At 53.7% G+C, this 12,370-nt stretch overlaps 1 protein-coding gene across 8 annotated transcripts in view; it reads left to right on the top strand.

The window, feature by feature from the left end:
* The window catches only part of FLNB (filamin B), a 137,167-nt gene that overhangs the window by 104,421 nt on the left and 20,376 nt on the right, over positions 1-12,370 (top strand). For 4 of the 8 annotated variants that reach the window (XM_059663124.1, XM_059663122.1, XM_059663120.1 and 1 more), the window contains 10 exons: positions 653-724; positions 1,439-1,541; positions 2,185-2,325; positions 5,307-5,435; positions 6,175-6,348; positions 7,236-7,394; positions 7,684-7,887; positions 9,131-9,283; positions 9,393-9,515; positions 11,749-12,015. In XM_059663124.1, the coding sequence (XP_059519107.1) occupies positions 653-724; positions 1,439-1,541; positions 2,185-2,325; positions 5,307-5,435; positions 6,175-6,348; positions 7,236-7,394; positions 7,684-7,887; positions 9,131-9,283; positions 9,393-9,515; positions 11,749-12,015 (1,525 nt within the window). The remainder of the gene's footprint in view (positions 1-652; positions 725-1,438; positions 1,542-2,184; positions 2,326-5,306; positions 5,436-6,174; positions 6,349-7,235; positions 7,395-7,683; positions 7,888-9,130; positions 9,284-9,392; positions 9,516-11,748; positions 12,016-12,370) is intronic. The other 4 variants (XM_059663127.1, XM_059663121.1, XM_059663123.1 and 1 more) reach the window with 2 other exon arrangements.

Genomic DNA, 12,370 nt, shown 5'->3' with positions numbered 1-12,370 from the left:
CCCTCCCTTATTGGGTCAGTTGGATCAGGGACATGAAGTCTGATTTCTAAAAAATTTTTATAAAGACTTTTTAAATATGAACTACTGTAGACACTTACCAAGTAACAGGAAACCACCTGCCCAGTTTCATGCTGCAGAGGCGACGGGTGTTAGGGTTTCCCATCTTTTTTGTGCCGGGATCACACCATGCACATTGCTTTGCAACTTGCTTTCCTTCCCTCATCGTGCCATGGAGGCCCTTCCATCTTAATTCCCCGGACTTGACCAGCTCTCCAGAAGGGACAGACTCCCACCGTCTACGTAGCAGACTCCCTTGCAGATGGACATTTAGGTTGCTTCAGGTTTTCATGACCACAGACAGCTCTGGTAAAACCGCTTGCACGCATCACTTACCTGTGGACTTTCCTGCTAGTATTTCTATAGATCTGCTTCCTAGGAATGGGGTCATGGGTTCAAAGGGCATGTGGATTTGACATTCAAAGAGAGGACATCAGCTTGCTCTCCACAAGGGTAGGGAGAAGGCAGAGCGAGAGGCTTTCTGTTGTGCAAGATGAGCAGATGGGGAGGAAGCAGCCCTCAGGGCGTAGAACCTACTGAGTAGCAACGTCCCTCCAATGAGACTCCCTACTAACCTCCATTTGCCACCAACCAGGCCACAGATGGGGAAGTCGCGGCCGTGGAGGAGGCACCGGTAAATGCATGTTCCCCTGGATTCAGGCCCTGGGTACACTTTTTTTTTTCTTTTTTTGCATTTCTGTGTTTACTCAGCCTTCATTTCAGAAAAGCTACAGCCCGCTTCTGGGGATTGCTTAAGCCCTCTGGGTGTCCTGGTCACTGGTCTGTCCCCCACTGATCAGTCCATCACAATGAGCCCTGCTTTCTCTGCAATGAGACCCACCATGTCATCGTCTGCGCTCCACGAATCGCCCACCGTCACGTCTGATCACGCTCGGTGCAGTGTGTCTCTGTTTAAAGAGAAAGAGGGACAGCTGTCTTCAGCCCTCCTGCTGACTCGCACATTTGGTTTCTGTTCAGAGGGAAAGCCACCTGCTGCTACTTTCTGCCACTTAAAACACACCTTCTTTTCCAGGCCACAGCAACTAAACCTTTCCAGGTGGAGCCTCTTGGGACTCACAGACATTTCTGTCTCTCACTTTCCCACTTTCCCGTGGTTGCTTCTGGGAATTTTACAAGCGAATCGCCTCCTGGTTTTTAGCAATTGGTCATTTTTAGCAATTGGTCGGCACTACGTCTCCAAACCCTCGGGTTCTGCTCTGGCCCCAGGGCCAATTGGACAAAGCCCATGCCACCTGGGCTGCCACCTCCCCAAATCCTGGCTGCACTGGCTTGCAAAATTCCCAGTTGCTCTGCCCCCTGCAGCTTCACTAGCCCACGCTGTTGTCCACTTCACCCAGTGACCGCTGCTTCCTGTTTTTAGGTCACCGAAGAGGCCTATGTCCCAGTGAGTGACATGAACGGCCTGGGCTTTAAACCTTTCGACTTGGTCATTCCGTTTGCGGTCAGAAAAGGAGAGATCACTGGTAAGCACTGTCATGAAAGCTGTCTCATTCTCGCCCGCTCGCACTCTCTCGCCTGATCAGTGACGGGCGGTGGTCCCACCGGTCCCCCAGACCTGTGTTCTTGATCTCAGCACCCCTGGTTCTTGTGCTAGGGATTGGGCCATGAGCCCCTGAGATTGCAGAACATGTCGTGTATCTGTGTGTGCCTTTGAAGAGGTGGTTCATGTATAATTTGCATGAGCCCTTCAACTGTTGGGTTCCTGTTGCCCCTTTTCCTGCCTCTCTGTCTCCCACTTTCCCAGGTGGTGTTGACACAGGTCTGTTGTGCGGTCACTTTCTCTGCCGCCCTCCTCTTACTGCCGGCTTCTCCTTGGGTTGAGGCTCTACTGACCTCCTCATAGTCAAGTCCTGTTCAGGGTTCTAACTTATCTTTACAAAGTAGGAAACCCTTTCCTTAGGAGTTGCTGCTGCATTTTGTGGGAGCAGAAGGAACAAAATCAAGGGACATGCAGGTCTGTTTTCCTGTTCTGGAACGTGGGTGTTTCAGGCAGCAGTGAGTGTTCTTGGAGCTAAAAGCCTGTACTGAAGGCCACCTGTGCCTCCGAGCGGCTTCTCCGGGGGCGTCGCAGGTGGGCTCACGGCCCTGTCTCCCTGTGCCCCATAGGAGAGGTCCACATGCCTTCTGGGAAGACGGCCACACCCGAGATTGTGGACAACAAGGACGGCACCGTCACCGTCAGATACGCCCCCACGGAGGTGGGGCTCCATGAGATGCACATCAAGTACATGGGCAGCCACATCCCCGGTGAGTCGGGCTCCGCGCACGCCCTGCGGGGCTCCAGGACTCGGAGCCTGGGCTTCTGGGAGGTTTGCTGACGTACAGCCCCCAGCTGCGTGGGAAATAGGTGGCAGGTTGGGGAATGGAGCGTTGGCGTCCCTGTGAAACCGAACGGCCTGTGACCCCAGCAGATCCAGCTGATTTCCAGAAGGGATGATGCAGGCCGTTAGGGCTGTGATTGTTTGTCTTTGTCACGATTTCGAGTTTGGCCAAAGGATGAGCTGGAAGGAAACTGTGAGGCGCATCGAGGGACTTTCCAGCCTGGCCTGCGGAGCCCTGCGTGGCGGGGGGTTTGGGGCGGAGGAGGAGGTTGTGAGAAAAGGACAAGCTGCCTTCTTCTTCTTCTCTTCTGTAATATATTTTTATTGATTTCAGAGAGGAAGGGAGAGGGAGAAAGAGACAGGAACATCAATGATGAGAGAGAATCATTGATCGGCTGCCTCCTGCACGCCCCACACTGGCGATCAAGCCCGCAGCCTAGGCATGTGCCTGCCCGGGAATCGAACTGCGACCTCCGGGTTCATAGTTTGACGCTCAGCCACGGAGCCACGCTGGCCAGGCTCAGCTGCCCTCTTGTCACACTGCCCTTGACGAGGAAAACCAGCTCAGGTTTCATGTCCACCATCCAGCACTGTGTTATTCTTGCTCTTTTTCTTAAAAATTTTTGTGTGGAATTTCTTAAAAATTCCTTAAATACATCTCTTTCTTTTTTTAATTTAATATTTTGCCACACCATACACATGTGGGCCACATACACATAGTTTAAAAAATGATGTGGAGAAAGGTTTCCTTCCCACCCATAATAACCCTCACTGGCCCTCTGACTCTTCATTTTCTATGTTGGGTTTCAGAATATTTTTAAGACCCTACAAGCAAACAGGAAGATAGATTTCTAATCCTTCCTCGTTTCTTACATAAATAGTAGCATCCTCTACACATGATTGTGTCCTTGTCCTTGTTATCTAACGGTGTAGGCAGGAGAGCTTTGCACGTCCAAATAATCGAGCGTCTTCGGAGAGCCCGCCCACTGGGTGGACCGTGGCACGTTAACCATTGCCCCCGTCGGAGGAGAGTTGGCCTCTGCCCCACCTTTTGCCACAGCGCTTAGCCTTTCCCATTCAGCACGTCCACCGGCAAAGGCGGACCTGGGAGATGTGGTTCTGTGGGGAGGAGTTTCTGGCCACAGGGACAGGCATCCATCATGTTGCTAGAATTGCCGAGTTGCCTTTCATCGGGGCTCTTCGGAGTCCCACGCACTCCAGCAATGGAGGAGGACGCCTGCTTTTCCCCAGAGCGGCCAGTGGATTACGCTACCCAGTTTTGGGATCTTTGCCAAACTGATGGTTGCAAAAGCGGTGTCTCTGTGTTGCTTTATTTGTATTGCTCTTGTGAAGGAGATTGAGCAACTTTCTACATGTTTAAGCACCATTTGTATTCCTTTTTCTGTGAACTGGAGGTTCGTGTCCACGGCCTGGTTTCTCTGTTTGGTTATTGGCCTTTGTGGTGTCCGTTTCTGGGAGCAATTTCAATACTGGAGAGGTTAGCCGTTGGTGATAGGAGTTGCAAATACTTCTCCCAGTTTGATGTTTGCTGTAGTTCATGTGTATATCTGGGCATAATATTTGTTCAAAGCAACTATGTGTTATCTGCTTCTATTTAAATACCCCAAAGATGCAGATGTAGAGAAAGTAAAAAAAAAAAAAAAAAAAATGTCTTTTTCCCACTTCCTCCTACCTCCCTGCTGGTCTGTGTACGGATGTTTCTCTTGGTACCTACAAACATGCCTATAATTTTGTTCTGTTTTGTTTTTAAAGGAATGGGATAATGATATTAATATTATACAGCAACTTGCCCTTTTCTCTTTTTAATGCAACACATTGTGGATAATCTCTCAAGTTAGGGCATACAGGCTCCCTCATTCTTTAATGACCTGAGAGGAGAGCCTTATTTATTTAGCCAGCCCCCTATTCGGAAGCCAGCTCTGGTCTTCCGAATTTGCATCTGGCCACTGTGGAAATGGAAGTGCTTGCATAGGGCTGGGGTGTGAGGGGGGAGTGGGAGGGAGCTGGGGTGTGTGTAGGGGGGGAGAGGGCGGGAGAGAGTAGGTAGAGAGGACCACTGAGGGATAAAGTCCCACATAGTGTGGGGTGGGCTTAGAGGGCCTTACATTTTGCCTTCCCAAAAGACCTTTCCAGCTGTGCTCCCTCTGGTAGTGGGTCATTTCTTCACATGGTTGGCCGTTTCCTCCGAATTCGGGAGAGGGGAAGGCCCAGCCCATGGCCCACAAAATCATCAGGTCTGGCCCTCCCAAGGCATCAGGGGTGAGTTAATTAAATGTGTGACCAAATAGAGCAGGCTAATCTTTACGTCAATAATGTTGTGTGGCCTGCGAATGGTGTTATAAATATCCAAATGGCCCTCAGCAGAATAAAGGCTCCCCACCCCTGTCCTAACTAGTCACCTTGGGCTGGACTCCCCTGTTTTATTCAGCGCCCCTCTCGTCCGGGGCAGCCTTAGGATTGTTTTTCTTGTGTAACATTGAAGGAGCGATAGTGGTAGACGCCGCTGGTGTCCTAGCATGGTGATCTCCAGCAGAGGCTCAGTGTGCGTTCTGCCTACTGCATAGGAGACGCCACACCTGCCTGCGGTTAGCAGCGGTTCTCAACCCGTGGGTCGCAACCCCTTTGGCGGTCGAACGACCCTTTCACAGGGGTCGCCTAAGACCATCCTGCATATCAGATATTTACATTACGATTCATAACAGTAGCAACATTACAGTTATGAAGTAGCAACGAAAATAGTTTTATGGTTGGGTCACAACATGAGGAACTGTATTTAAAGGGCCAGAAGGTTGAGAACTACTGCGTTAGAGGAAGGTGAGCACTGCTGTCCGAGGTATGCATTCCCCCGCGCTGAGTCCATTTTGTTTGTGTTCTTTGCACACCCAGAGAGCCCGCTGCAGTTCTACGTGAACTACCCCAACAGCGGGAGCGTTTCTGCTTACGGTCCAGGGCTGGTGTACGGAGTGGCCAACAAAACCGCCACCTTCACCATCGTCACCGAGGATGCAGGAGAAGGTACTGTGACGTGTGTGTGGTTGTAGGCTTTCAGCTTCCCCTTTGAGAATCCAGCGGACACGATCCCAGGGCAGCTTTTAAAAAGAAGGCTGTTGGGTAGTAGTGTTTATCTTTTTTGTTTCATGTAAATCTCAGGCACAGCTGCTCTGTCTTCCACCCAAAACAGGACTTTTTGAAGTTCCTGGGGTTCTGATTGAAATCAGATCCACGCTGTGAGATGCTTTATGTGATTTGCCTGAAATTTAAGTGTTTTGGCTGATGACGTTTTTGGTTTTGTTCTTTTTGCACATGTACGTGTATCCGCGGGACCACATGAGTTATTTGGCTCTGGGTGCATGTGCATTGTCTTTGTGGAGATTTTAAAATCTGTGTTTCTCATGGGATCTCCACATGGCCTCCAGCCTGACCAGCATGGCAGTGTGTGTGACGCTTCCATATGTGCGGTTGACGTGCGGGGCTCCAGCCCTTTCTCGTCCGCACATTCCGAAGAGCAGTGAGACCTTCGGGGTGACTTCGGGGCCAGCATCTGGTCTTCCCTTCACCAGGCATAAGCGAAGAACTCGGAGGTGGGGTGTGGTGCCATAGTCACTTCATTCTGACCTACGCCCCTTGCCCGCGGCTCACATGGCCTGTGCCAGTCTGGCGCTCCCGACCTCAGGGCTGCCCTGGATGAGTTGCTGTCCGTGTGGGAAGAAGGGAACCCTCCCTGATGGCCCGCCCTCCCTGCTCCCATTCACAGGGGGTCTGGACTTGGCTATCGAGGGGCCCTCGAAGGCCGAGATCAGCTGCATTGACAACAAAGACGGGACGTGCACAGTGACCTACCTGCCCACCCTGCCAGGCGACTACAGCATCCTGGTCAAGTACAATGACAAGCACATCCCTGGCAGCCCCTTCACCGCCAAGATCACAGGTAGGGTTGCCTGACCTGCTGGGGGCTTCCTCGTGGGAGGCCTGGCCACCCCGGCAGTCTGTCTCCGCATCAGACCAGGGGCAGCAGGCTAGATGCCTGGGTTTATGTTTCACAGAGACTCACTGGGGAGAAACTGGGGGTGCAAGGCCAACTTTGGGCAGGCTAATCCCCCCTCAGCTGGTAGTCCAGGGAAAAGCACTCACATTTGGAGGGCCATCATTTTGTCCAGTCTGACTCCTGCATGCCAATGGAAGGCCCCCAGATAGAGGCATGCAAATAATACTTATTGCACCAATATGTGGGCTCACCGATGCCCCTCTGCATCACTGCTGGATAATTATTCTCTCCCATTTTACAGATGGGAAAACGGAGGCTTGGAGAGATAGTGCTCAGCCAGGTTTCCAAGTGGGTACTCTAGGGTGCAGATTGAGGTTATCTGACTCAGAGGCCTGCCGGTCACCTGTGTGCTCGCTGTGTTCGGATCCTGCGCTCGGTGGGTCATAAAGAAGATGCACAGGGCGAAGGCCTTGCCCCTGAGTTGTTCAGGCCTGTGCGAAGCAGCCAGCAGCCCTGTATGGAGCAGGATGAGTGTTTACCTGGGAAATGCCCAAGGGGATGGCATGCAGGTGGCAGATGCCTTCACTGGCAAAGACTCATTTAAGAAGTGGTCTGTGAGGACTCAGGCTCCAGCTCCTGCCAGCATCTGGCCTTCCCTTCACCAGGCATAAGTAGAAGTCATTCATTGTTGATCAGGTCCATGAGGCATGCTTTTTCACTTAACTTTGGTAACTGCTTCAGGCTGTTCATCTGTAAACGAGATGTGGGGTGAAGGCTGCGGAGCGCGGGTGACCACGTGTGACGGGCTGTGTTTGGGGGGTGTTTCTCAGATGACAGCAGACGGTGCTCTCAGGTGAAGTTGGGCTCTGCCGCCGACTTCCTGCTGGACATCAGCGAGACCGACCTCAGCACGCTGACGGCCAGCATTAAGGCCCCGTCCGGCCGTGACGAGCCCTGTCTCCTGAAGAGGCTGCCCAATAACCACATCGGTGAGCCCGGCTGCCTTCCTGGGCTGAGCTGGGAGCCTTTGGTGGGAGATGGGGATTCCTTCGGTCCTTTCGGGGGAAGTAGGTAGCGCCCTGGAGTGTGATAGGATAAGCCTGCTGGGTCACATGAGTGCGTTTCCGTGTTGCGAGGTTGACCACCCTTCCATACACTCTGGGGTAGCCAGGAAGTTAGGGAGTCATATGTCCATTCCGGCGAGTGTGTCTGCCTCCCAGCTCCTCTCCTTCATCCCCTGTCCCTCCTCTTCCAAACCCTGATGTGTGCCCGGTCCAGGCATCTCCTTCATCCCCCGGGAGGTGGGTGAGCACCTGGTCAGCATCAAGAAGAATGGCAACCACGTGGCCAACAGTCCCGTGTCCATCATGGTGGTCCAGTCCGAGATCGGTGATGCCCGCAGAGCCAAAGTCTACGGCCGAGGCCTGTCAGAAGGCCGGACTTTCGAGATGTCTGAGTTCATCGTGGACACAAGAGATGCAGGTCCGTGGGTGGTCCCAGGCGAAAGGCCCGGGGCTTTTTGTTCAAGCTTCTTCATGTTTTCATCCTATCAACTCCCTTTTCTTTCTGAGCATCCTTCAGACTGTCTGTCCTTATACCTGCATTATCGCGTAAGCCCCATGACCACCGGGAAAGTAGGTGTTGTCTTGTTTTCTAAATGAGGAACCTGAGGCTCACAGGGGTCAACAGCCCCCTGCTTCTGGCATTTGAACCCAGAGCCACTACAACTCCCAGATCTCTCTCTCTCTCTCGTTATCTGTACTCCCAACCCTGCTCTCAGCTCCCCAGGTCTCTTGGACTCATCCCCGGCAAAGGCTGTTGGGCCAGCTGGCCAGGACCGTGTTCTGCTCACAGTGTTTTCGTGGAAATGATGAATCTCTTCCCGTTTCCTCTCTGAGATGGTTTGAGTAGTCTGGGCCTCCTCAGCCTAATGCCACAGCCAGCGCCTTCATCTTCCGCCTTCTTGAGTGATGGCTGAATTGGTGACTTCCAGACAAAGCCATAGTCCTGGGGGAAGGGGCTGGGCAATTTCTGGTCCGGATGGGCAGATGCTCATGTTGTTAAACCTTCATATCTGCTGTCGTCGTGGTCCCCTGGCTACAGATCCAGGGCAGCTTAAAAATTCAAATGTTCAGGCCGGTGGCTGGCGATGAGCCCTCGAGGCAGCACATGCCGTTCTTGGAGGCGTGTGGCAGTGTTTTCCCCGGTGGGTTCTGCAGGACAGGTGCTCCGAGGAACGGTAGGACATCCTCCTCCAGAAAATGGTCCTGTGGTCAGAGTCATGTTCAGCAGGTTGTTCCACTGCAGGACTTCTCAGAGCCTTGAACCAGCTCCTCTGCCGCGGGCTGTCTGCAGCAGGGATTGCAGCGACTTCCTTTTTTTTAAATATATTTCATTGATTTTATACAGAGAGGAAGGAAGAGGGATAGAGAGTTAGAAACATCGACGAGAGAGAAACATCAATCAGCTGCCTCCTACACACTTTCTACAGGGGATGTGCCCGCCACCAAGGTACATGCCCTTGACCAGAATCGAACCTGGGACCTTGAGTCCACAGGCTGATGCTCTATCCACTGAGCCAAACCGGTTAGGGCCACAGTGACTTTCTTTTTGCTCTCTGGAAATGGCAGTATGAGTTTCCGGGGTCAGATGTCCGCTCTGCATGCACCGAGCTCCCCCTTCCAAATGAGTTGCTGTCAAAACAGCCCCCGGCTCTGTGTCGCAGGTTACGGTGGCATATCCCTGGCGGTGGAAGGCCCCAGCAAAGTCGACATCCAGACAGAGGACCTGGAGGACGGCACCTGCAAGGTCTCCTACTTCCCCACCGTGCCTGGGGTTTACATCGTCTCTACCAAGTTCGCCGACGAGCACGTGCCCGGTACGCGTGGCCCCCTCTGCCCTCTCTGCCCTCTCTGCTTGTTTTCTGTAAGGGCTGGGCTCTACCTCGGCCTCTGGGTTGCTCACGTAGACCCTCTCGGTTCTTGCAGGGAGCCCCTTTACCGTGAAGATCAGTGGGGAGGGGAGAGTGAAGGAAAGCATCACCCGTACCAGCCGAGCCCCATCTGTGGCCACTGTCGGGAGCATCTGCGACCTGAACCTGAAAATCCCAGGTGAGCAGGAGGGGCTCATGGATCAGGGCGGGAGGGGTGGGGGAGCCACTATGGGTGACTGACTTTTAAAATTTCAGTTATAATAGTGTTTTTAATACTTATTTTCACAGAGGCCCATTCAGGAAAAATAAATCTGTTTACCTGCTATCTTTTTCTTCTTCCAAATGAAAATGGCTTTGTTGCATCCCCTGGGGGGAATTAGATACGCTCTTAGACTTTTCATTTAGTTTTTGTCGAACAGAATAACCTCGGTGAGAGATCTGGCCTTGCTGATGCCGGTGTCTGGAAGCTTTAAAGAGACGTCAGCCCAGCAGCACCTTCTAATTCCCATTCATCTCCTTCGTTCCTAAAACTGGAATGAGGGCTATGCTGCAGGGCTGGCGGGGGGCGGGGGCACATCTAGCCCTTGGGCCATAAATTGTTCCCCATGGGGCCAGATTAGTCAGCAAACAGCCCTAGTCTTTCTGAAATGTGGCCCAGGGTCGGTCTCTACAGGAATCCCCCCAAAGGGAAGGCACCGGGGCTCCCCTGCCCGCAGCTGGCACGTGCTGAGCCTCTGGTTGCCCAGGTTCTGTGGGATGGACCAGCTAGTCTCCAGATGACCCTCACGTCCTGGTCTGGCGAGGGGCCCTTTCTGCGCGGGGTTCCCATCTTTCCTAGTATGTCGCGTAGCTTTGCTCTGCCCTCTGAGCAATATTTGACGGGTTCTTCCTGTGTAGGCACCAGTCACGTGTGAATGTGGTAGCAGCCTCATCACTTTGGTGTCCAGACAGGACCCCTTGAACAGAGCTGGGTCGTGACCATAAAGTTCCTGGTTAATGACTCCACGGGACTGCATTTCGTGTCTGGGTGCCCCACCCTTCACTGGGTTTTCTCATTTCACACGCACCCAACGTCTGTGCCTCAGCTCCTGCAGTCAGTGATCTGCGCCGTGGGCCGCTGTGCCAGGCTGCGGTCACATCGCGTGGGACTGCTGGGCCGCTGTGTCTCAGATGCTGCGATGCCTTGCCAGCTGCCCTCCAGACCGTGAATTGGCGCCTGTTTCCCTATTTCTTACCAGCACGGGGCACTGGTGTTCCCTCTCACTTGGATCAATCAGATGGAAAAATATGGTGTCCAGGGTTGCGCTTCACTTCCCTGCTCATTGGTGAAGGGACGGCCTTCTTTTGCTTTACTCCGCTCGTTTTGCAAATTATCTGTTCCCCCTGCCTCTGGGAGTCTTATATTTGTGTGATGTGGACAGTTACCCTTTCTCTCTAGGCTTCTCTGGCTCTCGACTCCTTTTCACCCTTTTCAGTGACTTGGCACCAGAGGACTCGGTGAGACTCACTCTTCCCCTTGTTGCCTGAATGGTTCTCTTCTGTCAGTTAGAATGGAGGACGGCTCACCAGCTTTCAGGTGTCCCAGGCCCTGTGGGGGGGACCCTGTCCTCAGCCTCCCTCCCTTTCTCTGTCCTCAGGGCTCACAGTCCTGCGCTGCTCAGCCCAGATCTCGTAGGGCTGGAGGGTGCAGTTTCGCGTGGCTCTAGGTGATGGCATTACTCGGTCACCAGCATGTGGCGTGCCCGTGTCCACCGTGTCAGTGCAGGCACAGCCCTTGGCATGGCACGAGCCCTCGGACAGAGCAGACGTGGTCTGCTTTGCGGGGGAGTGACCCAAAGCGTCGCTTTTCTGCAGCGTGGCGTCTGGTCTTGGGTTTGCTCGGAGCTCTGCTCACGCACGGTTTCCCATTGGCTGCTGGGACTGGCACGTGTTCGTTCACCTTTTCCTCTAAACGCATTTCGTCTTGTTGCCGAGAAGAAATGCCAAGGCTCCGTGAGAGGAGGATGGCACCGCTTGTGTTTTCTGCCCCTCTGAGCATGACGATGGCCACGTGTCGCCTCGGGCTTAGGAACATCTGAGCTGTCGGAGTTTTTGTATTTATGTGCTGTAACTGTCAGCTCAGGCACTGGTTTGAAACTGATGTGTGGCATTCACTCCAGCCAGGAAGGCTGTGAAAGTGCTCAGTGCCCCTAGAATGCTCTTTGCACTGGTGCCTGGAAGGGCCTGGCTCTTTCCCTGCTGGCCACAGCCCCCCAGGGATTTAAGGGAGACGGGAGGGCAGGCGTCCAGACTGCGCACCCCACACCCCACGCTGCACCCGCCTGGCCCTCTGCTGCTTGCCCTGCACGTCCTGTTCTGCTGGGCCCGCACTCTAACCCTTCTCCTTCCCCCCACCTCTCACTCCCTCTCAGAAATTGACAGCAGCGACATGTCGGCCCACGTCACCAGCCCCTCCGGCCGAGTGACGGAAGCAGAGATTGTGCCCGTGGGGAAGAACTCGCACTGTGTTCGGTTTGTGCCCCAGGAGATGGGCGTGCATACTGTCAGCGTCAAGTACCGCGGCCAGCACGTGACCGGCAGCCCCTTCCAGTTCACTGTGGGGCCGCTGGGCGAGGGCGGCGCCCACAAGGTCCGGGCAGGAGGCCCGGGCCTGGAGAGGGGAGAAGCAGGAGTTCCAGGTGAGCGATCCGCAGGCCTTTTCCTTGAAGAGAGAGTAAGGGCTCAGCTGGTGGTGTGCGCACCTTGCACTCCTCACCCTGTTCTGAGGAGACGACTGTGTGTGTGAGAGCCTGATGGGTGATATTAAGGGGCCTTCTTTGCAACGAGGCTTCTCTGGCTAAATTCATCCGGCAACTGCTCGTTGACCCGGTGGGCAACCTGTGATGGCAGGAGCCTGTCATCAGTTACTGTGTGTGGTGCGCCTTGGAGCAGAGGGGGGCGGAAGACTGAGGCTATTTGCAGAGCAGCCTGCAGGGCTGATGTTCTGTGGAACACGCTAGGTTTCTACAAAGCCCACTGTGAAGGTGCCTTCAA

Source organism: Myotis daubentonii, chromosome 14 (assembly GCF_963259705.1).
Source record: "Myotis daubentonii chromosome 14, mMyoDau2.1, whole genome shotgun sequence".
Taxonomy (NCBI): Eukaryota; Metazoa; Chordata; class Mammalia; order Chiroptera; family Vespertilionidae; genus Myotis; species Myotis daubentonii.
The sequence above is the reverse complement of the archived record's forward strand: the minus strand, read 5'-3'. Positions and strand labels throughout refer to the sequence as shown.